Source organism: Stylophora pistillata, chromosome 5, assembly GCF_964205215.1.
Source record: "Stylophora pistillata chromosome 5, jaStyPist1.2, whole genome shotgun sequence".
NCBI lineage: Eukaryota > Metazoa > Cnidaria > Anthozoa > Scleractinia > Pocilloporidae > Stylophora > Stylophora pistillata.
The window spans coordinates 20,781,342-20,808,157 of NC_142523.1; the positions used below are offsets into that span (position 1 = coordinate 20,781,342).

The following is a 26,816-nucleotide window of genomic DNA, read 5'->3' on the forward strand; positions in this document are numbered from 1 at the left end:
TTGACAGCTGACGCTTGGTGCTGTAATTTTTGAGCATCCGGTTACCAGTTATTGGGAATAAACTCGGCGTATTACAACCTATAATTTCTTTTGCTGTTTAACGCAGAGTCCACAATACATGGCGGCTTTTTCTCACTGATATTTTATGTCGCATTTATAGTTTACACACTGTTCGAGTTTTTTTAAACGATATTCATGCAGTACACATAAGATTCTTTGTCACTGGCCTTCATATGACCTATATTGGTGCCGGAATCCTCTAGATAGTTGCGAGAGATTACAGACATTATAGGTACGATGTGATTAACGCACTGGTGTTGATAATCTCTTTGCGCTACCTCCTCCGCAACGATGATTAAAATCGTGAATAAACAGAGACCGGGGGTAATAATAATTGTTTTCAAATCAAGATAGATGTTGAACAAGCTGACAAAGCTTTTAAACAGACAAAGACCAACTTTCGTTTAATGACACGTTACGAACAAGTTTAAACTCCCTTGAACTTTAACAGGGTTCGTACTGTCTTGCAAGTCTGTTAATTTCAGGGCAAGTCCCCCAATGAATTTAACCAATCCTTAGAAAGTCCTTGAATTTTTATATTCTAAAAGCTTCTTGAGAGGGGTGGGACGTTGACTTTTTCCGAAAAACCAACTTTAAATACTAAGTCAAGCGCTGTGCGCTAGAGTGGTTTGGAAATTAACATAGAGCGCGGTAGATCCAGTAATGCGTTATTGACCAAGCAGGAAAAATCAAACCTGAGCCAAGCGATATGAGCCAAGCGAGAGCTTGCCTGCAGGTTACACAAAGACAAAATGGTTGCAACGCTGGCCACCGCAGAAAACGAAAAATAAGCAAGGGTTAATAGCCAGTCAGCTCACAGAATTCGCTGCATCTTGCACCGCTTGCGAAGCCAGCCATATAAAAAGGAAAGATAATACATCGGCGTAATATAACTCTTAAAGCAAGAATCTCTCCCAACATATTCATCTAAGGTAGTAAAAGTTTAAAATGTTATGAAAGCTGAAAAAGAAAGGGTTCCGGTGTCGCGCTTATTCAGAGTTACAAGTTTGAATGGCCAAGGGGTGGGCACTTATTCAAGGAAATACGGTATATCGATCACTTGAGGCTGTGCGCGTTACTTCGTGTTGTTTCATACTTTATATTATCTCATATTACCCAGTTTGTCAGGAAATCAATCGTCGTCGTGTGTTTACGCCCTACAAAAACGTCGCATCAGAGATTTCACGATCTAGCTTCGGAAAGAAATGTACCAGCAGTGTTTTGCCTTGTCTTATTTATTGAGTTTTTTTGCAGCATTTTTTGTTTTGATGTTCTCTTCCCTTCGCGGTTTGCAGGGCGACTTTTAACAGTAAATGAAGCTGTTTTTCAAATTTTTGTCTCAAACGACTATTTATTCCTGTCGCTCTGCTGTAGATATAGGTGAAGAGCTCAAATAACAGAAAAGTTTGCGTCACAAGAATTTCTTCACATTATATATGCCAGAAAACCTCAGGCATTACTCTGAATGCCAGAACTTCAGCCTGGGTGAACAAGAAAGGATAGACAATACTTCCCTATATTAACCATCAATGAAAAGCTAAGTAAGTCGAATATCTCAGAGGCGCTCAGGCATTAAACTGAATGCCAGGACTTCAGCCTGGGTGAACCAGTAAGGCCCACAGACAACACTTCCCTAGATTAACCTGTGAATGTCAAAGAAAATAAGAATGTTAGGTATCCCAGAAGCACTAAGGGATTACTGTGAATAGCAGAACTTCCGTTCAGCCTGGGTGAACCAGAAAAGATAAACAACACTTCCCCGTATTGACCATGAATGAAAAACTGAAAGTATGTTGTATATCCCAGAAGCGCTCAGGCATTACACTGAATGCCAGGACTTCAGCCTGAGTGAACCAGAAAGGATAGACAATACTTCCCTATATTAACCATCAATGAAAAGCTAAGTAAGTCGAATATCTCAGAGGCGCTCAGGCATTAAACTGAATGCCAGGACTTCAGCCTGGGTGAACCAGTAAGGCCGATAGACAACACTTCCCTTGATTAACCTGTGAATGTCAAAGAAAATAAGAATGTTAGGTATCCCAGAAGCACTAAGGGATTACTGTGAATAGCAGAACTTCCATTCAGCCTGGGTGAACCAGAAAAGATAAACAACACTTCCCCGTATTGACCATGAATGAAAAAACTTAAAGTATGTTGTATATCCCAGAAGCGCTCAGGCATTACACTGAATGCCAGGACTTCAGCCTGGGTGAAACAGAAAGGATACACAACACTTCCCTATATTGACCATGAATGAAAAGCTAAGTATGTTGTATATCCCAGAAGCGCTCAGGCATTACACTGAATGACAGGACTTCAGCCTGGGTGGACCAGAAAGGATAGACAACACTTCCCTATATTGACAATGAATGAAAAGCTAAGTATGTTATATATCCCAGAAGCGCTCAGGCATTACTCTGAATGCCAGGACTTCAGCCTGGGTGAACCAGAAAGGATAGACAACACTTCCCTATATTGACCATGAATGAAAAGCTATGTGAAACTTTGTTATATATCCCAGAAGTGCTCAGGCATTACAGTCAATGCCAGGACTTCAGCCAGGGTGAACCAGAAAGGATAGACAACACTTCCCTATATTGACCATGAATGAAAAGCTATGTAAGTTATATATCCCAGAAGCGCTCAGGCATTACACTGAATGCCAGGACTTCAGCCTGGGTGGACCAGAAAGGATAGACAACACTTCCCTATATTGACCATGAATGAAAAGCTATGTATGTTGTATATCCCAGAAGCACTCAGGCATTACACTGAATGCCAGGACTTCAGCCTGGGTGGACCAGAAAGGATACACAACACTTCCCTATATTGACAATGAATGAAAAGCTAAGTATGTTATATATCCCAGAAGCGCTCAGGCATTACTCTGAATGCCAGGACTTCAGCCTGGGTGAACCAGAAAGGATAGACAACACTTCCCTATATTGACCATGAATAAAAAGCTCAGTATGTTGTATATCCCAGAAGTGCTCAGGCATTACACTGAATGCCAGGACTTCAGCCTGGGTGAACCAGAAAGGATAGACAACACTTCCCTATATTGACCATGAATGAAAAGCTATGTGAAACTTTGTTATATATCCCAGAAGTGCTCAGGCATTACAGTCAATGCCAGGACTTCAGCCTGGGTGAACCAGAAAGGATAGACAACACTTCCCTATATTGACCATGAATGAAAAGCTATGTAAGTTATATATCCCAGAAGCGCTCAGGCATTACACTGAATGCCAGGACTTCAGCCTGGGTGGACCAGAAAGGATACACGACACTTCCCTATATTGACCATGAATGAAAAGCTATGTATGTTGTATATCCCAGAAGCACTCAGGCATTACACTGAATGCCAGGACTTCAGCCTGGGTGGACCAGAAAGGATAGACAACACTTCCCTATATTGACCATGAATGAAAAGCTATGTAAGTTATATATCCCAGAAGCGCTGAGGCATTACACTGAATGCCAGGACTTCAGCCTGGGTGGACCAGAAAGGATACACAACACTTCCCTATATTGACCATGAATGAAAAGCTAAGTATGTTGTATATCCCAGAAGCGCTCAGGCATTTTTGTGAATGCCAGGACTTCAGCCTGGGTGAACCAGAAAGGATAGACAACACTTCCCAATATTGACCATGAATGAAAAGCTAAGTGTGTTATAAATCCCAGAAGTGCTCTGGTATTACTCTGAATGCCTGGACTTCAGCCTGTGTGAACCAGAAAGGATAGACAACACTTCCCTATATTGACCATGAATGAAAAGCTAGGTATGTTATATATCCCAGAATTGCTCAGGCATTACTCTGAATGAAGGACTTCAGCCTGGGTGAACCAGAAAGGAAAGACATAATTTCCCTCTATTAACAGTGAATGAAAAACTAAGTTTGCTATATCCCAGAAGCTCTCAGGCATTACGCCGAATGCCATATAAATCTTAGAAATATGACAAATAAATATATATCTCAGAAGTGACCAGGCAACACTAAACAAAATAATATTGTTACAGGATAAGACTTCAAGAAAATAGATTTTTTTAAATGATACAAAGTTGACTATGCCTTACTTCAATGGGTGCACAGAATTTAAAAATTAAAATGTCATACACTGCAGGCAGAGCACATAAATTAACATCACATGGCTCCTCTTCAAGGAGAAAGAGCAAGTCATCTCTTAACCCCTTCCATCTGAAACAGACAGAAAAAAAAACAGTGAATAAAGTTTCCACCTTTATAATCCAAGCTTACCATATTTTTGCTGGTAACTGGGTAAAAGTGAAGAACAGCTCCCCTAAAAGTCTGTCGGCCAATTGTCGGCCAACTGTCGGCCGGCAGTATGCCAACTGTCCATCAAACTAAGTATCCCAAGTGAGATTTAAAGACATGTATTCCAATAGAAAGTGAAATACCATACTGCAAGCTGGAACTTTTTATGCATGTCAATGCAGAAATGCAGAGTTGTACCTACCCCCCAATATTTGCTTTGCTCTTTAGGAAACACTCAGCAAAGGCTTCCCCAAAAGGAACATCAGGAGAGGCACATTCCTACAAATAAATTGCATTTATCACTCAATAATGAATTAACTGAGCTAAAGTCATATAATGTTCACTACTAATGGTAGATGTATAATCACTGTTCACCACAGATAAAATATGTTCACTTTTATGGACACCTTTCGTCTGCCTTTCTATAAAGTCAAGAAAGCCAAGAAAGCTCTCACTAATTGATTATAAATAAATTGCATAACAAATACCAGTAGGCTGAATATGTTTTGTGTTATTGTATAATTCCACTATGATGCATGTCATTTAGCATTGCAGGTATAAACTACCTTAATAACTTTGCAGAATACACAGCACTCTGTGTCCAATCCTTGCTTGCAAAGTTCATTGATATATTTTTTGGCATCACCAGCTCTTTGCTTGAGCAGCATTATCAGTGTTTTGTAATCAAGAGTAACTGTCATGAAAAAAGACAAGAAGATAACAAGAAGTTGAAGTTAAAATAGCTACACCAAAGATCTCAAATGTTATACTTTCCCAGATATTTTCTGACACTGCCAAGCATAAAATGGATTCAATAATTACTATCACGTAGCTAGACATGTAACATAAAAACATTGCAAAAATAAAAAATAATAAGATAAAAAAAATATAAAGAGTCAAGATTGGCACACACAAATAAACTGGAAATTTAACTTTAAAGCATCTTCCACTAGCTACTATTCCAGTTTTCTCAATGGCATCCCTCTGGCGATTTAAATCTTTCATCGTAGAAAAATAGAAATGAAATAAATTATAATACTGTCAAGACCCTATCAAGGAAACAACCCCGAAATTTCTCCTAAAGTAGTAAGACGTATATGTGCACGATCCTTCGCAGTAAAGCACTATTTGAGCAATAGTGAAAATCAGACCTGAAAAAAAAAATTTCAGGCCTGTACGGGATGCGATACTAGTGCAGCGCTCTACCAATTGAGCTAACAAGCCAACTGGGAGCAGGCCATCAAATTAATTCGATATAAACCCGTAGATGATAAATCAAACAACAACAAACATATGAAACATATGTATGAACTGCGGTTATGAAACGTATATGTGCACGATCCTTCGCAGTAAAGCACTATTTGAGCAATAGTGAAAATCAGACCTGAAAAAAAAAAAAAAATTTCAGGCCTGTACTCAGCCAATTATGTGATTTTCCTGCCAAGCAGAGATGAGTTCTGATACACCGTGAAACCAGCATTCACAACAAAACATAAGACAGCAAACTCACTTTTTCCAATCTTAATAAAAATATAAACGTTATGACTTACCCCGGTTCGTCTTAGCTTGAAAATGCTAAGTAACGTTTGCCAAGCTTTTCTTGATCCAGGATCAAGAATTTATTTTATCGATCAACCAAAGATATCTCACCACTTCTCCTTCTTCGAATTTCTGCCGGAAGATGGTAGAAACAACTCCAAATAGAAAGGCGATGGCCACTTTGTTGTTCTGAACGTATCGGTCGTCCAAGCTTCCGCCATTTTTTAAAGCTGGACCGTACAAAACGCTTGGAAAATGTGCCACCAACAGGCTACTTCAAAAAACTTGCTGACTCTTATGCCACATTTCTTGAAATTTAAGATAAACCATTCCCTGGACTCATCTGGAGGAGAATGAAGCAATTCAACCCTTCGAAGTTTCAAGGGATCCATAACTGCACTCGACCGCGGGAAACTAAACATTCCCGCTTTTGCTTACGCATATTAATATGAAATCCAATCTCCAAATGTCAATAGGCCAATCCAGCCCCTAATAAACAAAAGGCTTCATTGTACCCAGCAGGAACAGAGATTGTACAAATTCAAGCAACTACTCAGATTACTGCGAGCAATTATCGAAAAAGGCTGTCAAGGCGATGATGGAAACTTATCCGGTTTATGACGTCACTCCATAGCAACCAGCCTTTTCGAATATTTGAACTTCCGTTTACCTGTGGCTCGTGATGTGATGTAATGAGACCTCAGAATGCAAGGAATGCGGACTAAAACATGATCCTTCGAAATTTTCAGGGGGCAAACCCCCGCTGGCAAACCACCCTCCCAGGCTGCGTACTTCCCTGAAAATAGATACATACATTAACATAAACATGTTTTGATACAAATACATGTAGAGTGAAACAGAAACATAAGCCAATCGCGTTGTGCGTGAAACTCGGGTAACTGTCAACTGTTATAGCTCGAATATACTAAGTAGAACCACTTAATATTCGGGAAATATTTCACTGCCGGACATGGAGTATTTACGATTTCGTGTCCGGAAGCTCGTGGAAAACACTACAATTCACAGCAGTTTCAAAACTGGTAATCGTACTCTTTAGCCATGTAAACAACAATAACACCGCCTAGGATGGTATAGCTCGAATGTATTGAGTGTAATGACTTCATATTGGGGAAAACATTCGACTGCCGGACACGGAGTATTTTCAATTCCTGTCCAGAAGCTCGCGGCGAGCTTCAAAGTTATGAATACCGGCATACCGGATGCCGAGCTCACAAAAACTCACACTATGGTGGAAATAGTGAGGTTTTTAGCCATATAAAGAAGGATTTGTTACTATTAACAGAAAATTCAAAAGAAATTGACTGCCGGACACGGAGTATTTTGAAAACACTGTCCGGCTGCCAGACAAAGAGACAGCGTTTATTAATCGGGATGTTATTGCACGTGAAATTAGTGCTTACGCTTGTACAATTCATTTCTCTCAGTTTCCCACCAAAGAGGTAAAAGGTGTAAATTATTTTCCTTCTCGAGCAAATTATTTGGAATTTTGAAAAAAGATGTTAACGATAAACGGCTTGTAAATCCAGTGAAATACGTGTGAAGCTTGTTTAAAAAGTTTGAAAATTAATCTAAATTCAAGCACGTGGTACAAATAAAATTGTCGATGGTTCAAACGTGTACAACTAACCTTGATTTCTATTCGCTAACATGATGACACTTCTGACAGTTGGCTTTGAAATGGCTTTCTAGAGCGCGCGCTCGGGATAAAAACAATAATATTGACGATTTAATTTCTTGTTTTCTTATTTTCATTCAGTTATGCGATTCAAGGAAAATTCATTACGTGACTCGTGAATTCCGCGTTAAACTGCACTTGAAAACCGATATCGCGATTCCTGCGATATCGGTTTTCGCGTGCAATTTAACGCGGAATTCCCTCGTCAGGTAATGAATTTTCCTAGAAAATTGGGGTAAGTTCGTCCATGAAGTTTAAAATTTGCTCAGAGACTATTGGGTCCTGATATAATTAAGAATCTTTGCCAATTTCAAATGAATAGTTTACTCATTGGAGTCAACTAAATTTGAAGAGGATGCGATAACTATGTTGGAAAATATTAATGTTTCAGGAAAACCTCAAAAAATCGAGATTTTTTATGATTCGAATTTCTTGCGAAAATCGCTTAAAATATCTTGCAGGCGGGCATGTCTCCGCTCAAAATTACTCCATTTCCGTAGAGTTTATTTGTTTAGAAGTATATATATCTACAGGTGATAAAATCTGTGTGAAGTTACGTACGTCTAGCTATGCAAAACAGAAATTTTGTATCGGCATTTCGCTCACGACAACGAGCGAATGACAAATGGGGACTACGACCGTGATCTGTTGACATCTGGTTAAACATGCCACTGATTTTGGTGGAGACATTCTGGGCTCATATTATATTTGAATACACAAAATTAGTTTTATAAAATGTACCTGATAAAATAAATCCAATTTAGAGTGCTAGTAAAAGTACACTTGCCAAGCCTGGTGTACTTGGGAAACTACCGGCCGATGGCTGACTTTACACACTCAACCGTATGCAGCATTTTAGAATGTTGGCTGCGGCTGCAAACTGCTCAGAGATTTTTCAAGACTCACACTGACCACTTGTTTGGAGGGTCAGTAGTTTTAATAGATAAGATAAAATGGGTCATTACATATCGAAATGTGATAGTATCACAGAGCACCCAGGGTATCAGGGTATTATTATCAGAGAATTACCCCCTCCCCCTCGGTGTTTCTGAACCAGAAATGCTGATTTGATTGGATTTTTTTCTTTGGGTTGGGGAATGTTATATCTATTTCTTTACATCTGGTTAATCCCAAACCCTTTCCAAAATTCTACAACAAAAACGCTATTTTCTGGTCCGCTACCCATACGCCTCTCTCTGATGTCACCTCCAATCCAGCCTTACCACACAGCAGGCTTTTTAATGAAAAGGGAGGACCTCTACACAAAAAGGCATATGAGTTGAAGGACCAGACTAAAGACACTCTCTTCCAGAAAACCCCGCATGCGAGAGTTCGCGATTCTGTAGCTTAAAGCGTGTTTACAGAGTTAGCTGATGTTTCACCCTCTCACGGAGATTATACTGTCGAATCTCTCTTTCCAGTGGCTCTAGATCTTGGTCATCAACGTTGATGTCGCCGGCCTACGGCAAATTTTCCGGTTTTCTTTAAGATCGCCAGTCTAGAAAAATACCTTGCAATCTGTTGAGCTGCGAGCCACTCCTCTTTGTCGAACAGGCGTTGGTTGGTACCCTCCCGACATAGTGTGCGTATTCGTCTTGAAGCATCAGGCGAGGTCACCTTACGCCCAGTCTCTTCACCAACAAGAGATAGCTCGAGAAGGAAGTTATTCAGCTGTTCTTTAAACTTGTTGCTCTTCCTTGCCCTGAGGACCTAGCCACCGGCACGCTGTTGGAGCTGCTGGCGGTAAAAGTACTGGAGGTCTTATGGGTCTCTGGTATTTTTTGCTTTCAGAGAGGAGCATCTCGCCGCCCATTGCCGTCTAATGTGATTTTACTGCGTTTCTCGGTGAAGTTTGTACTAGTGTTTGCCGATATCGAGATGGCTGACAAGGTAGGGGTTAGAGCTGTAGACTTTAGTAAACCCTTCCTCAGGACATGAAAACGAGGCGCTTGCAGTTACGTTCCTCCACATCTTTTGCCAAAGGTGGATTTCTCGACCGAGAAGATGGCTTTTTCAATGCACCTTTTGCGGTGTCTGGTGCGCGAAAAGGCTTCAAAACCTTTATACCTGCCACCTGCTGCGTTGACTCCATGGGAAGAGACTTTTTACAAGATCCTACACCCACAAAAAATGCGCAAACAATTCACTTTGGTTTATTGCGCTTGCAAATAATTCATTTCACTGCTTAAGGCTCGGTAAACAATTTATTTCAAACGTTTTCAGCTACCACTCCACCACCCCCAAACATTTGGGGTAAATAATGAACCGTCCCTTAGAATGGTAGGGAAGAATTTCTGGTGCCCTAAAAGACTAGAAATATGTACACCCGGCATTGTTTCGGTCATGCTAATGTTGGATGTAAGCGCACGACGCAGGAACAATTTTCAGTTGCCGATAGTTTGACGGAAATAAGTCCGCTTTTATTCCAACCAAGTGTTCCTAAAAATTACATCCATAATACTTTGCGCACTTCGACTCTGTCGATGTTCACAAGTTTTTTAGTCTTTTTACATTTATTTAGCCGGTCTTACGCTTACATAATCAATTTAATGTTGTGGGTGCAGCAGTTAAAATACTCACTTGTACCCTGACAGACCATTACTTCTCGGAAGGGAGGGGGAAGAGAAAAAACTGTTTTGCATGCAAAAAACTTCTTATTTTCTTTTTTGCAGCAGCAAAATATAACTTGGGGGATTCATACAAGTTATTTAGGTTTATTGCGCTTGCAAATAATTCATTTTAGTGTTTACAGTTCTGCAAACAATTGATTTCAAAATTTTCCATTCTCCTACCCTACTTGCAGATAGAGTATAATATACATTCGACTGGCACTCACTGCCAGGACTTTTCGAAATGAAAACTGTATATGATATGTTGCCTCATTGTTGCATAAAAGCCTAGCCTAAAACTAAATTTATTGGGATGATTGCCGGTTTAGAAAAGCACTAATATTTTGGTGACCCTAAAATCAGGAACGGTGGAACGGCGGAACGGCGGAAAATGACTCCAAATCCGAAAACATGGAATCGCGGAAAATGACCCCAAGTTCTGAAACACGGAATGGATGTCAAGGCATGTTGCACGAATTTTCTACAAAGACACTCAAGCGCTTCGCTCAGTCATCCCCACGACGATAACACGCGTGACTAAAATTAAGTATCTGGGGTCATTTACCGCCGTTCCGTGTTTTAGGATTTGGGATCATTTTCCGCAATTCCACCGTTACTTGGCCGGTCCACTTTTAGGTTTGACGTCGCCCCTATTATTTCACAGTATTTTACCCTCGTAGCAGCGCACAGTCTGGCTGTAATTAGATAAATATTTCCTACATATCCCCAGAAAACCAAAATAATAATAATAATACTATTTTAACTCGGAAGCGTGACAAAACTTATATTTTATCTCATGGTGTGTTCATTTTAAATAGTAGCCGGTATTCCGACACCGCATTATTACAATGAGTTAGATTGTCCGGTCTCGCAAAGCACATCGAAGTGTAAGTATATTTTCCTCGACATCTCCCTGGATATCCCTCTGTACGGTTTCTGTCTGCTCTGATGCTCAGGATATTTCAGTACAAACTCTACTTGGCCGCCATCCCAAGCAAAGCCAAACATAATTTACCGTCTTCCTCTGCTCCCTCCCGAGAGGCTTTGAAACAATCTTTCAAGTCCTCTTTCGTACGGCTAGAACAATTCTTTACGATAAAAATAGATCTAGCGCTCTTGTTTCGAACAGAAAGGTTAAATTCTTTCTTAGAATATTGCTGAAAAGAACAAACCCACTTAAAATTGCCCATCTTTACGAAATATTTGCTGGTATAGCTATGCATGGAAAGCGTGGGAAATGTCGGTGTCTGTGCGTGTCAAGTAATCCGGTCAGCGCTTTACCAAAGTAATGCCGTCGGAAAACAAAAATAGCTAAAATATTTTGAATTTGCATTTTCGATGTACTTGAGCATTACTTTGCTTTTACTGCAAACAAATAGGAACTTTTCTCACTCAAAAAGGCCTAAAAATTGCGCTGCAATAAACATTAATAATAAAATAAAAAGCGGCCGGGCTTCCCATATGATTTTAGATAAGATAAAACTGGAATGAAACATGAAAATGGTTTTTTAAAATACTCCTAAAGATCTTCTGGAAGTTTTCGTTGCGTTAGGGAGACCGATACACAAACAGACTGTGTATTACGATACTCTGGCACGTGTCATGTGACCCTCTAAGGCACGCCGGATTGTCGTATTTTAAGGGAAAATTCTTCATCCAAGATGCAAATATCACACGCTTTTGATTTTGTAATTGCTTAGATCATCAATTGTTCAAGCTGGAAAAACCATTGAAATGAATCAAAACATTGCCGCCTGCTTGCTTTATCCCGCTATTTTGAGGGTATTTTGCGTTATTTTGCAAAATGGTGATTATTGTCAAGTTTGATTGATGGCTCACAAATATAATTGAATAAAGGCTGATAGTTTCTAAAGAAACTGTTTGTGGCTGCGTCGGTGGCATCCTCGGAGACCCAGGGGCTGAGTCGATTTCAAGTTAGGGCATCAAGAGCCCCTGGGGACATTGTCTTACAAGACTAGTTCCAAACGGTCGCAGTGGTTCTGCCATCTGATTGGTGCCAGAAAATCTTTGTGTTTTTCTGCCCAATCAGAGTGAAGTGTGCTTTGGAGTCCTTTCGTGTGTTTTTGCACGGAAATATACTAGTAGCTCAGTTGCTCGCTATGTTTGTTTGGACCTTGCGACGGAGATTTGCTTGAGGTGAAAAGTTTCAGTCTCAGCACACAATGTAAGAGAAATCGATCAGATTGTCCGCGAAAATCTTACCGGAAATTATACTGATTACTTTCGCAGGTATCACTAGAGAACGTGTTTTAAAGTTTGCGAGGTTTGTATACAACACGATGGTTGCAGTCATTGATATGTCGCTTTAAACGTTAAAACGAGCTTTAAGCTTAAATCTTTCTAGATTTTTTCCATTATTTGCTGTGACTGAAACTTTGCCAATCCCGGGAAGTTATTTCGTCGCACGGGCCACGCAGGTATGTCGAGCAACTGGCACTTGCGCAACTTTCCGAACTGTGCGTGCCAAAATCTAATCCCATCTTCGCTTGAAAAAAAAGAAAAGCTAAGCGTGGAAACTTTTCCTTATTAGATGTGGGTAGATGACCCTGTACTACTAAGCTGACATTTGCCATAAAGCAAACCCGCCCTTTCCATCCAATATTTCTTGGTCTTTGGTTTTGTTTTTCCCATTTGAAAACAGCATCGGATCCATTCCCAATGATCAAAGGTATTTAACTTGGTCTTCAACAATCGACAGAAGAGGTGAAATGACAATGACCAAGGGACAAGAAGAGAATCTGTGGCCTTCCTAGCTCAAGAATTTCAACACTCTGGGCAGCAGTTGAAAGATTAAACTCTTTCCAAACCCCTTCGGTAACTGCCCGAAAACATCTCTCCTTCCCACGATGTTCTCGTTAATAAGTTTTTGTTCAGATTTTAATTAGCTAACCGGAAACACAGCTAAGCTTTCTCTTAGCACTTGCTGAAGGTCGTCCACGAACTTAACGTTCTCTGCAACCTTGGCCGTATTGTGAACGACTTTACTACTAAGATTAGATTTTGGCGCGCACAGAAAGCAAACAGCTACGTAGGCGAAAGCGCCAGTTGCTCGACATACCTGAGTGGCCCGTGCGACGAAATAACTTCCCGAGATTGGCAAAGTTTCAGTCACAGCAAATAATGAAAAAAATCTAGAAAGATTTAAGCTTAAAGCTCGTTTAACGTTTAAAGTGACATATCAATGACTGCAACCATCGTGTTGTATACAAACCTCACAAACTTTAAAACACGTTCTCTAGTGATACCTGCGAAAGTATTCATTATAATTTCCGGTAAGATTTTCGCGGACAATCTGATCGATTTCTCTTACATTGCGTGCTGAGACTGAAACTTTTCCCCTCAAGCAATCTCCGTCGCAAGGACCAAACAAACATAGCGAGCAACTGAGCTACTAGTATATGTCCGTGTTAAAACACACGAAAGGACTCTAAAGCACACTTCACTCTGATTGGGCAGTAAAACACAAAGATTTTCTGGCACCAATCAGATGGCAGAACCACTGCGACCGTTTGGAACTAGTCTTGTAAGACAATGTCCCCAGGGGCTCTTCATGCCCTAACTTGAAATCGACCCACAGCCCCTGGGTCTCCGAGGATGCGTCGGTGGGGGTAACGAAATAATTTGGATATATCAACCAAGTTCAAATTCTTTTGTAATCGTTACGTTGGACAATTTACCATCTCAGCTTTGTTGATATATCCAAATTATCACAAATAAAACACTAGTATCGCAGAGGTCAGTGGTTTGAATCCCGTACAGGCCTGACTTTTTTCAGGTCTGATTTTCGCTATTGCATAAATAGTGCTGTCTACTGCGAAGGATCGTGCATGATACGTATTTAATGCCGCAGTTCAAAATTTATGAACTTCATATATTCATTGTACCAAAAGAAAAACTACCGACCACGCACATGGTGAGGGAAACTGCCTCATGTCAGCGGTGCTTATAACTTGCTATAGGTAAACTTGACGAATAGTACAACACTGCTTTCATTAATGTCGGATTAAACTTTCTCTTATGAGCTTACTAATAGGAGTTCATGTAGGTGTCTGATTGATTGATGCCCCTTGGATAAGATAATAATTGCCGCTGAAGAGAAAAACACTATTGATTTTTTGACAAACGTCATCCATAGGAAAGCTAAGCAAGGATACGGCAATGTACCAATTTACAGGAAATTTGCGATCAATAAAAAGCCATAAGATATGCTTCTATCCATTTAATTGCAGATATTAAATAGGGAGTGTGACATAACACTAAATACAGTTTTTTTGTGTGTGAATTTTATATAGTACAGAAATAAACCCTGATACATCTTAATGATCTAACTCCATCCAGTTTTCAAATAAGAATTCCGTTTCACTACGGCAAAGCTGTATCTGGCTACCAAAACAAATTCATCTCAATAAACATTCCTTTTTTTCTCGTACGAAACGAAACCAATTAAGAAAATCATTAATCTACATTTACTCACACTCTATTAAGACGGTTATCTCCGTTTACGACAAAAGCATTTAACGCTTTTATAAAGCAAAGCAATAAATTTCAATAACAATGCAATCAATGGTTTTCAAATAGCAATGGCTCTAGAGTTAAACAAAGCAATATGAGAGCAAAATGCATGTGAACTAAAGGACATGCTACGGAATCAATAATATTAGTATACGGGATACTTCAACGGTGAACAATACCACACAACTAATACAATACTAAACAACAACAAAATTACCAAATTTCAAATATCCTTGGTAGGATTCCTTGCTAGATGTGCTACAAAAATAATTACGGCGGAATGTTACTTCAACAGCTCGCAAATTTAAAGTATAGACGAGCCGCTTCTCAAGTTTGTTTTGTTTTGTTTTTTAATCGTTCGGATGTGATTTTATCTCTTTCTCTCCTGTTTTTAATCAATTTAGGAGATTTAAGTAATGTCTACCTAAATTCTCCTACTCTGAATCCAACTGAATTGATGAATTATTTGTATCTTTAAATAATTAACTTGGTGAGTTATCATCTGTAGCGAAGACCTCATTTGCTTCTCTAGAATGGAGAGACCTCCAAATTATCGCTGTCATCAACCATAGTTTAGCACCGAGAAGTGACAGAAAGGTACTCAAACGGTGGGCACTCGACCATTTTCCCAATATTTTTGCAGTGACCTTCTTTGCTACTTCCTCACTCGGTCCTGCTTCTTCATCACCAAGATCTTCAACCCTGGAGTATTTTTTCTTCTCACAGGCTCCCAGGTTAAGTAGTTCCTCACATGTTTGGGGTAGAAACCAAGAAATAAGCGTTGTACAGTTGCTCCACAGCACTATATTACTATGATGTTAAACTGAAAAGCGTAATTACTTCCACGGCGTTCTGAGAATATCTGTGGTTCTAAGAGAGATTTATAAACTGCAAATGGTAAAATGCGCGTAGACGACATAACGAGCGTGACAACTAACATCAATGACCAGAGGTCTATATAGTCTTAGTTGAGCCGTTTACAGCACGTATGGGAACAAAACCAATAACATCAAGCATTGCTCCCGAAACTAAGTGGTGTCAAAGTACTGAAAAATCTTAGAGGTTTCAAAATTCATAGAATGCTAGCCAGGTTTCAATTCTTAAAACAAACCTCTTCACGAATGTACTTGTCCATTCTTTGTCGCAGGTTTTCAAATGGAGGACGGAAGTCGGGGTTAAAATTCAAGCACCGTTTCATCATATCATGCCTGAAATTAAACAATGGTTGTCGATTCTCAACTACGTTTTTCGGACTGTGCAAAGAATTGCAAGAAGTTTATTCTACAGGAACTCTTTTGACGAAAATAATGCTTTAGGTTCGTTTTGGGTCATCGAACATATTTGCACTATTTCACTCGCTCTGATCTCGTCGAAGTACGTAGACACGCATTATCACAGCTGAATGCCTTATGCTCTTAGTTCACACTTTTAAAAGAAAACAGCTTTTATATTCATCGTTCAATTATTCAATTGCAAAGAGTTCTACAAGAGGAACGTTAATTTTGATGTGTTGAATTTTAGGCTAAACATGGGAACACGTCGATATCGCACCAGAGAGGTACAACTCACAGTTTTTTATCAACATGATCAGGTTTTGGCATCTGATATCCTTTTGTGACCTCTGCAACCACCCTGCCTTCTGACTATCCATCGTATGGAATTCCTCCTGTCAAGGCATAAGGACGTGTGCATGTGATATTACTGAATATATCACGAATAAAGCTGTTGAAATTGTAGGTAGAGAGCTCTAGTTTTAATAATTTATTACAATTGTAAACACCTATCAGGTAAAATGATAAGAGTGCATTTAAACATGTTCCACGAAATTGCTGTGGCTGAGATCTAGACGGCGAGTTCCTTTTCGACATCATTTTAAACAAGAAAGAAATGTGCAATTACATAGCTTGATGATTGCCCAAATCTAAATTCTCCTTAATCATGTATGTACATTTACATAGCTTGATGATGCTCAAATAAAAGCTTACCTGAGTCAGAGTAGTTTAAAGTTTCTTCGTTTTGGTTCGGTTTTGATGGTATTCTCTAACAAGTGAAATTTTTGGAAGTCTTCTACTTCTTGTTTCATTTCATCATGAGAGTAACTACCGATAAATAGCTTGCTACATATTAAAGTGAAAACAGTGTTAATGAGATTTGATTTTCAGATGTAAAAAGCAGATCTTTACTGAACACGGGATAGTCCTAAAAGCGACAACTGTCTTACTTTTTGCCCTGAGGTTATACAATTCGACCGGAAGTTATTATCAGGGTTCATTTTTACAAGAGAAGTTAGACTGCTTGATCAGTCCTCTAAGACTGGGGCACTAGTCAATTAACTAAGGCAAGAGAATGTGAACCATCTATATTATCTTGTTTAACGACATTTCCTGGAATGAAAGGCTTGGAAAAATTAAAAACAAACCTTTATCATGAATATTCTTATTGAACTTAGTTTGGCTTACCAAGGGTAACTATCTCCTACAGAACGATTCCACAAGACCACCTGATGAACATGTCAGAAATGTTCCACAGTTAGTGCCGAGTGAATTTTTAATGTGAAGTAATAAAAAAAAAATCAAATTGGGTGATCATTTTGGTGAGGTGATGGAATAATATACACGATACCTACACATCGCTCAAAGTGGAAAGTCCAGCGAGATTTGTCATCAGAATTTCTAGTGCAGTCCATTTGATTGGCAAACATCCCTGAGGAAACAAACCTTAAAATTTCTGTTTAAATCATTATTATCATATTACGATGAATATATGAAGTTCATAGATTTTGAAATGCGGTTATAGATTCGTATGATGCACGATCTTCGCAGTAGAGAGCGCTATTTATGCAATAGCGAAAATCAGACCTGAGAAAAAAAAAAGATCATGCCTCTACGGGATTCGAACCACTGTCCTCTGCGATACTAGTGAAGCGTTCTACCAATTGAGCTAACAAGCCAACTGGGAGCAGGCCGTTAAGTTGACTCGTAATAAACCCGTGATGATAAATCAGATACGATGAATGTATGAAGTTCATATATTCTGAACTGCGGTTATAGATACGTATGATGCACGATCTTCGCAGTAGAGCGCGCTATTTATGCAATAGCGAAAATCAGACCTGAAAAAGATGAGGCCTCTACGTGATTCGAACCACTGACCTCTGCGATACTACTGCAGCGCTCTACCAATTGAGCTAACAAGCCAACTCGGAGCAGGCCGATAAGTTGATTCGTAATAAACCCGTGATGATAAATCAGATACCATGAACATATGAAGTTAATATATTTTGAACTGCGGTTATAGATACGTATGATGCACGATCTTCGCAGTAGAGAGCGCTATTTATGTAATAGCGAAAATCAGACCTGAAAAAAAATCAGGCCTGTACGGGATTTAAACCACTGACCTGTGCGATACTAGTGGAGCGCTCTACCAATTGAGCTAACAAGCCAACTGGGAGCAGGATTTCATCTCAGCAACTCTGGTAGGCGACTTTCCGAACCATTTGTGGGCAAGGATTTTGTAAGTATTTCTCATTATTCTCTTATATTAAATTGTGCTAAGTACCTGCCGGGAGGGAACGCCAGTCTTTTTTATTGTTGGTTTGGATCACCCATCTGGTTCTTGGCTCTTTTTCGGTGGGTCCGAACTTGGTTGTAACCCATCCAGGTTTTCAGCTCTGCCGAGGTTGGTGGGTTTTTGCCTTTCTAGGCAGGCTCTCTGAGCCCTTTTCTCCCTTTTTTCAATATTTTTCGCTTGTGCGATGGTTTTGGTTTGCGCCAGACGTGTGTGGTGCATGCCACGGCTGCAGTTACGGTCTTTTCTAGACCGAATGTTCTCAAGATGTTGGAGAAGGTAGTTGATTTCGAAAAATTGTCGGCCGTCCAATTTGTTCCTAGAGGCCTCATTCGTCTTACGTTTAAAGACCCGGACGATAAGGCGAGTCTTGTTGAGCGTGGTATGCTTAATATTAATGGCGAGGAGTGTAGCGTCACAAACTCTGATCGTCCACATGCCCTAGTTTACATCCATCATTACCATGCCGAAGGGGATGATGAAATTCTGTGTGACGACTTCAAGCATTTCGGGAAAGTTGTCTTCTGTAAGCGCCAGACGTTTATGGGGAGACCTGATCTCCTCACCGTCTCGCGTATCCTAACGATGTCGCTTGAGAAACCCATTCCGGCGGAGGTTACCATTGACGGATATCCTGTTCGTATCTGGTACCGCGGCATAAAATCTTTCTGCTCGAACTGCAAAGTCATATGTCACAAGGCCGCTGACTGTGATTTCAAAGGGAAATGCATGAGATGTGGTGAAGCCGGTCATTGGGCTCGTAATTGCCCTTCTCGTCGTAATGGTAATGCCTGGGGCCCTACGCTCCCAGGAGCTGGCGTTGTCCCCCTGGCTGCTGATTTCCCGCCAATCTCTACTGGAAACGCGGCCAGCCCGCCGGGAAACGCTCCCATTCCGTCAAATACGGTTGATAGTGATCCCGTTGCCCTAAATGTCGATCCTGTTGTTGATCTATCTATGAGTGAAATGGTCATCACTGTTCCTGGAGAAGTTATTAATGAATCTATCAGTAAACAATCTGAGGCCTCAGAACTTAATAGTAATTCTGGTCAAAATACCAGCCAATCGATTAATGATAGCAACAGTGCCGTTGTTAACAGTACCTCTGGTCAAAGTACCAATTCATTAATTAATGAAAATAGTTGTAATTCTGGCCAAAGCAGCAGACAAGTAGTTAATGAGATTAGTAGTAATTCTGGTCAAAACACCAGACAAATAGTTAACGATTATAATAGTAATTCTGGTCAAAGCACCTCTCAAGTAATTAATGTTAGCAACTGTCCCGTTGTTGGTGACATCGAAGATGACATGACTGAATTTACTTCTCAGGACTCTACCCCTCTTCAGGGCTCTGAGTCCCTTTTCATCTCTGAGTTCTCCTCCCCTCTCTCACGGAGTGTGTCCTTTGATAACTTTGAAACTGTCACCAGGAAGCGACCTGGTAAAAAACGTGTCATGGTCCCAACCTCTGCTCAATTGTCTAATGCGATTTCTAAGAGGTCCAAGGTGGTGCCCAATCTTCCCAAAAGGAAGGGGAAGCCCCAGCCTTGGCTTTCATGAGGATCATTCACTTTCTCCTCATGACTTTGTCTGTCATCTCTTTAAATGCCAACGGTATCAGAGACCGATCTAAGCGAGAGGGTCTCGTGAAGTGGTTGTGCTCTCTCCGTGTGAGTATAGACCTGGTTTGCCTCCAGGAAACGCATTGTACGTCTGTAAATGAGTGTCGTTCTTGGTTTCTTTCCTCTGGGTTTAACTCTGTACTGTCTCCAGGCTCTACTCATTCTTGCGGGTGTGTGATTCTTTACAGCTCCACGTTGTATCTATCTAACTCTTGGTCTGATTCTGACGGCCGTTTTTTTCAGTGTGAATTCTTTTTTCGTAACCAGTCCTTCCGTGTCTGTTGTTTGTATGCTCCGAATCGCAACCCTGCACGAGACCAGTTTCTAGACGAGATCCACCCTAAAGTGGACCCCTCCATCCCTACGTTATTGTGTGACGACTTTAACACTGTCTTTGACCGTAGCCCGGACAGACGTGGCTCGGCCCCCTCCGATTCGTCGTGGGAAAGCACTACCTCACTCCGCGGCCTTTTTTATGCATGTTGCGTTCTTGACATCTACCGGTATCTGCACCCCACATCTCCCGGTTTCACTTGGACTAAGTGGAATGGCGCTCTCGCGTCTCGTATCGACCTTGCCGGTGTTCCCTCCCTTTGGATAACATCGGTAAATTCATGCTCTGTTGTTCCGTGCCCTTTCTACGACCACTGTGGTGTTCTCACCTCGGTGTCTGTCCCAGACATTGTTCCACCAGGTCCCGGGCTTTGGAAAGTGAACAGAGCCATCCTCAAAGAAAGTGAATATGTCCAACTGTGACTGACTTTTGGCGCACTTGGCAAGGCTCAAAAACTGTATTCACTTCACTCAGAAAATGGTGGGAGGATGGCAAAAATCGCCTCAAAGGTCTGACAATTAATTATTGTAAGTCAAGGTCTTCCACGAAAAAACGCAACAGAGACAGTCTCGTCAATCTCATTGCCTAGCTGAAAGCAAAAGTGGATGCAGGTTCGGTCTCATGCGTCACACCCTACCAGTTAGCTCTCTCCAACCTTGCAGCCCTCGATCGTGAAGCTGCCCGTGGTGCCCAGGTAAGGTCTCGGATTAGATGGGTTGAGGAATGTGAAACCTCATCGTCATACTTATTTCGCTTAGAGAGAAAACGTTCAGTAGATCGTTGGATACCCGCCTTGCGGGACAGCGGAGGTTCTATTGTCTCGTGCCCGGAGGACGTATGCCTTACGTTAAACTCCTATTCCGATCTGTTCTCTGCCACTCCCACCGATCCTCACACCCAGTCCTCTCTCCTGTCTAATCTCTAGTCCTCACTTCCTCCTGATCAGGCTGAGACATGTGAGGGCCTTCTAACCACGGAGGAGTGTCTCGCTGCAATTAAAAGCATGGAAAAAAATAAGGCCCCTGGCCTTGACGGTTTCCCGGCCGAGTTTTAGCTTAGGCTCTGGGGTGTTCTCAGTCGAGACCTTGTTACTCTCCTAAATGACTGTTTCTTCGCCGGGTCCCTCGCTCTCTCGCAACGTCGTGGCATTATCACCCTATTATTCAAGAAGGGAGACCGCCTTGATCCCCGAAACTGGCGCCCAATCACCCTCTTAAACGTAGATTACAAGATTGCATCCCGAGCTATCGCAGGCCGACTCTTGAAAGTGATCCATCTCGTGGTCAACAAAGACCAAACCTGTAGCGTACCTGGCAGGTACATCGGGGAAAATGTCTCCTTAGTTCGTGATGTGGTTGACTACACTATGTCCACGGGATTCCCTGCAGCAATCTTGTCACTGGATCAAGAAAAGACCTTTGACCGGGTAGATTGGGGATTTATGAAGGCTACCCCCTCTGCCATGAGCTTTTGCCCCGCATTCATCGCGTGGGTGAGTCTTTTCTATCATCGTCGCAGAGTTCTGTAAACGTCAACGGGTATCTCTCTCCCTGATTCTATCTGTCGCGGGGCGTCCGACAGGGTTTCCCCTGTGCCCCCTCCTCTATGTCCTCGCATCGGAAGTCCTGGCTGCCAGTATTCGCGCTAATCCTCGAATCTCTGGCCTTTCTATCCCTAGTTTTCCACCATTATCTCCGATATCTCAGTACGTGGATGACACCTCACTCATATTGTCGTCTGACGACTCTATAAAAGCCTGCTTTGAGGTTTACACTCTTTTCGAAGCTGCTTCCGGTGCTAAACTGAACCAAGCGAAGTCCAAAGATCTCTGGTTGGGTCAGTGGATTGGCCGGACTGACCCCCCAGTCGCCCTAGACTGATCGCAAACAAAGCTAAAGATCTTGGGAGTTTTTGTTGGTCCTGGGGATCTAGAGGAGGAAAACTGGCGCCCTCGCATAAAGGAAGTAGACCATGTTCTCAAATCCTGGCGAAGTCGTTCCCTGTCCTTCGGCGGCAAGGCTCAAGTCATCAATGCGCTTGCACTCGCCCCGGTGTGGTACGTGGCGTCACTCGTCCACATGCCCGCCTGGGTGCGGAAGGAACTTTGTCGTCTTGTATTCTCCTTCTTCTGGTCCGGTAAACGGGAACTCGTGGCCCGCACTAGCTTAAGCCAGTCCCCGCTATTTTGTGGCTTTTATGTTGTGGATGTTTCATTTAAAGTATGGGCCATGCTCGGCCAGTGGGTGAGAAGGTTTGTCTCCTCCCCATCTGACTGGTGCACCATGTTGTCTTTCTACTGTCATTCTCATTTTGGTGTCACTCCCCTTGTTGTTTTTTTTGCCGCCCTTTCTCCTTCGATCCCCGTGTCTTGCCGCCCTTCTAACAGTCCCTTACCCTTGCTTGGCGCGGCCTTAACAGCTCTTTCTCCCCGTGCAAAAACCGCCTCATCTTTGATTCTTCCTGCCCACTTGTCTGCACTCCTGCCTTTGAGATGTCTACAAAGTCCTGCTATTACTATCTCTTATCTGAGAACATGGTCCAACCACACTGCATCGAGAAATTCAACCTCGTTTACCCATCTCTGGATTGGCCTGCCACGTGGCACTCTCTGTCACTATTCGATCTCGTCCGTCCTGTGATGGACCTCAACAGGAAGATTGCGCATGGCGTCCTGTACACCGCCCACCGTCTTGTCTCTTTTGGATTGCCAGTTCCCCTCCCCTGCTTCTGTGGTGCCCCAGTGGAAACACTAGAACACCTGTTCTTCTACTGCCCCCCTGCTCAAAGTATGCTCTCCTGGCTCCAGTCTCTTATGTTTTATTTCTCTTCCATGTGCCCAGTGTTACTCCTTCGTCACGTTCTCTTCGGCTTCAACTGTGATGAGCTGATTGCCACCCCCGTATCTTTGTGTACCCTCTCAATCTGTCTAAATTCTGTATCTGGCAATCCCGGAATGACTTCCGCTTCCGTAACACCCGTCCTGGCGCTGTGGCGGTCGTGGCTAACATTCTGTCTCGTCTCAAACATCACCTTCCCATCTTCTTCAAACGCTTCAAGTCAGATAGGCGCTAGCGCTTCTTCCACCGACAGTGGGGCGCCCGTGGCATTGTTGCCTCTGCCATAAATAGCTCTCTTGTATTCTCCATTTAGCTGTTCCCCTCCCCTGTGAGCGTTCTCGTTGTGTCCGTCTCTTTGCATCTTGTGCTGGGTCTCCTTATATGGTGTATTGCACAGGGGTTCCTGTATTGCGTCCCGTACTATGTACGTTTTGTTTTTTTTTCGTGTGCCACCCCTTGGCTGGCTAGGGGCTATTATTATTATTTTTTTTTTTTCTGGCGCTACCCCGCGGCTGGCTCGAGGCCATAATTATCAGTGAGTGTGTTCAATTTTTGATGTGTGTGTGTGTTAATTTTTGTTTGAGGTGGGGTTCGATTCCCCAGCGAAGTTGCTGTCTGGTGACCCTCAGTTTGTGGTGGACCCAGCCCGTAGGCATCGCACCCCCGCCTCGGGTTGGATCAGACGGGTGGTCGGCAGGCATTGCACCGCCCTTACGGGAGCCTGGCCGTCCGCCTCAAACACACAAAAAAAACGTATCCATAACCGCAGTTCAAAATATATGAACTTCATATATTCATCGTATCTGATTTATCATCTCGGGTTTATTACCAATCAACTTTACGGCCTGCTCCCAGTTGGCTTGTTAGTAGCAGTAATAGTAATAGTAATATAGTTTATATCTGACCACTTGCAGCCCAGAGGCTGAGTTACGGGTGCAGTGTAAGGTTGAGAACAAACGTCAGCAATTGGTAGAGCGCTGCACTAGTATCGCAGAGGTCAGTGGTTCGAATCCCGTACAGGCCTGTTTTTTTTTTCAGGTCTGATTTTCGCTATTGCATAAATAGCGCTCTCTACTACGAAGATCGTGCATCATACGTATCTATAACCGCAGTTCAAAATATATGAACATCATATATTCATCGTATCTGATTTGTCATCACGGGTTTATTACGAATCAACTTAACGGTCTGCTCCCGGTTGGCTTGTTAGCTCAATTGGTAGAGTGCTGCACTAGTATCGCAGAGGTCAGTGGTTCGAATCCCGTACAGGCCTGATTTTATTCAGGTCTGATTTTCGCTTTTGCATAAATAGCGCTCTCTACTGCGAAGACCGTGCATCATACGTATTATCATATTGTTATTTGCTTTGTATGGTTTTTTGTTTGTTTGTTTTTTGTTTTGTTTTGTTCAGTTTTTTTTGCTTACGCGGGTAATCTTTTAGAGGACAGGTAAAGGAGGAAATGAGAAATTAGAGGACTGAAGGGGGCAACAAAGTAGTGGCGATGGTAACGACTGAAGCTACTTTTAACATTTGGTGAGAAAAGATGTCTGCTTCCCCAGACCTATAATTTGCTTTAAAAATTATCTCCCTTCTTCTGCAAAGTCATGTTTAGCAAAATATGAAGCCACATAACACAATTATGTACAAATGTAAAAACAAAAACAAATTTGCCATTCTCTTAAAAATAGCTTTCAAGCAGCCATATTAGAAAACAGAAAACATACTTCTTTTCGCGAGACCGTCTACAAAAAACTTCAGTGTAATTTATATACCCCGATGTTTAGCGTTTTATTTAGTCTTTTTCCCTTTTCTTAGGTCAATGTGAACGATTAAAGTCATGTTGGTGGTTGAGCTAAGTTAATTTCATGCTGAGAAAATGCTAGTGTTTACAGCTTGTTTCCCGAAAGCTCCACAATAAAACAAGAACCACAACAACAACGAGATGTCTTTCCTACCTTTTGGGCATTTCCATGGCCATATTTGAGGCTTTGATATGCCATGCCAAAGTCGGTCACTTTGCAAACATAGCTGTCATCGAGGAGAATGTTTCGGGCTGCAAGGTCACGATGGATGATCTACCAGGAAACAAAGATCCAGGACGTAAAAGCCTCTTAATTATTTGATTTCATGAGAAAACGTCGAGTACGTGCGAAGAGAAAAGGGCAACTAGGCAGGCCATTATAGTTCTTTAAGGCTATCAGGACTTAGTCGTTTACCTTCTTAAGAAAAATGGCAAAAGCAGCAATAAGGATGATGATGGTGATAATTATGATAATCATAGTAATAATAATTATGACAGTAAAATGAAATTTAGAAATGGTTAACCAACAGAAGACCGGTTGTGCTCAGAAAAACAATATGCTCTTTTCAGCACCTTCGCTCTTCGTTACAAATGTCGAGGGACGTTCCGTTTTTTCGCTTTGTTTTCTTAAAACTGGCATGATAGTTTGGCTGTTGCTTTCATTTTTCTGTGCTTTTTAGCACAGCGGAGTGTCCCACAACAGGCCAAAATCTAATATGGTTGGCGCATATCCGACCATTTTACTGTTGCATTTATTTTTCTTAGGGTAGTCAAAAGGTTCGGCTAAAATGAAGGTAGTTTAGAATGTGGTTTTGTTAAACAACGGCTAAACTTTGTTTGAATAACCGGCTCTATAAGTGTGACATCCGAAGTGATCTGCTCACTGGAATAAAAGTACCACGGCCGAAAGAAGGTCTCAGACTTTATGTAAGTGAAACGTACCTACAAATGTTGGTCAGCATCTGAGCTAAGGTAAAACAGTTTAAATATCTGAGAGAGTTTCGGAGTTACAATTTATTTATGACAACAATGAAGGACTTCACTTACCTCTCTCGATCCAAGTAATACCGTACCGGCAGCGATTTGTTTGGCAAACATCACAAGATCATAGTTGGTCAAATCTTGAGCCCTACCATCACCAAGATAATACCGATCCCTCACTCCTCGGCATTTTCTCAGATAACCAAGTAGGTATCCGCATGGCATGTATTCCATGATGAGAATTGGGTGAACTTGAAGTGGCGTTAAAAAAAAAGTCAAGGCTCATGACCACAATACCTATTAAAAACTTCGGAAGAGGACTCAATTTAAGGATTTTCCTTCATGAGACTTAAGCCTAAATTTTTTAAATTTTTTAAATGAGAAAGCAAGATAGCCCAGTCACCAAGATTAATGATATTAGATACTCTGGTCGTGCGTTCAAGATCTTCGTGATCGGGCTATCGATAAATGTATTCAAAGAGGAACAGTCTTGCTACTGCGCGCACGCGCGCACACACACACACACACACACACACACACACAAAGAAAGAAATAAAACAAAACAGACAAACAAAGCAAAACAATAAAAAAAGAAACCACGAACTTCGTCCGATCAACAGGCCATTCTGGTTATGGAGCTCATATAAAGAAGTAGTGTAGTATTTTTAATACCCAAAACATAGAAAAATGCTCTACACTTAGTACTTACTTTGAGTTGTAAAGCAGCCCACAAACTTTACAAAGTTTGGCTGATTTTTTTCACCGATAAGTTCAATCTTCCCAGCTCAATCTCTCTCATCAAACATTTCCTTCCTTCCTCTCCAGCAGTGGCTACAACAACAGGGTATATTGAGGGAGAGAGAATCATTCTGACAAATGCATTTGTTTCGAGCTTGAGACTGAGAAAGAGTCTATTTGGGTTTTAAACCTCACATCTTCTTTTTACCATT

General features: G+C 41.6%; 1 protein-coding gene across 1 annotated transcript; it reads right to left on the reverse strand.

Moving 5' to 3' along the window:
• Window positions 1–1,382: 1,382 nt before the first annotated feature.
• LOC148730751 (uncharacterized) lies at window positions 1,383–6,533 on the reverse strand. The gene is made up of 5 exons (XM_088759563.1): window positions 5,894–6,533; window positions 4,910–5,037; window positions 4,546–4,622; window positions 4,145–4,265; window positions 1,383–2,066 (listed from the first exon to the last, which is right to left on the reverse strand). Exons 2-5 carry the CDS (start codon window positions 5,009–5,011, stop codon window positions 2,016–2,018), a joined length of 351 nt encoding a protein of 116 aa, XP_088615689.1. The 5' UTR covers window positions 5,012–5,037; window positions 5,894–6,533; the 3' UTR covers window positions 1,383–2,015.
• Between the last annotated feature and the right edge of the window lie 20,283 nt (window positions 6,534–26,816).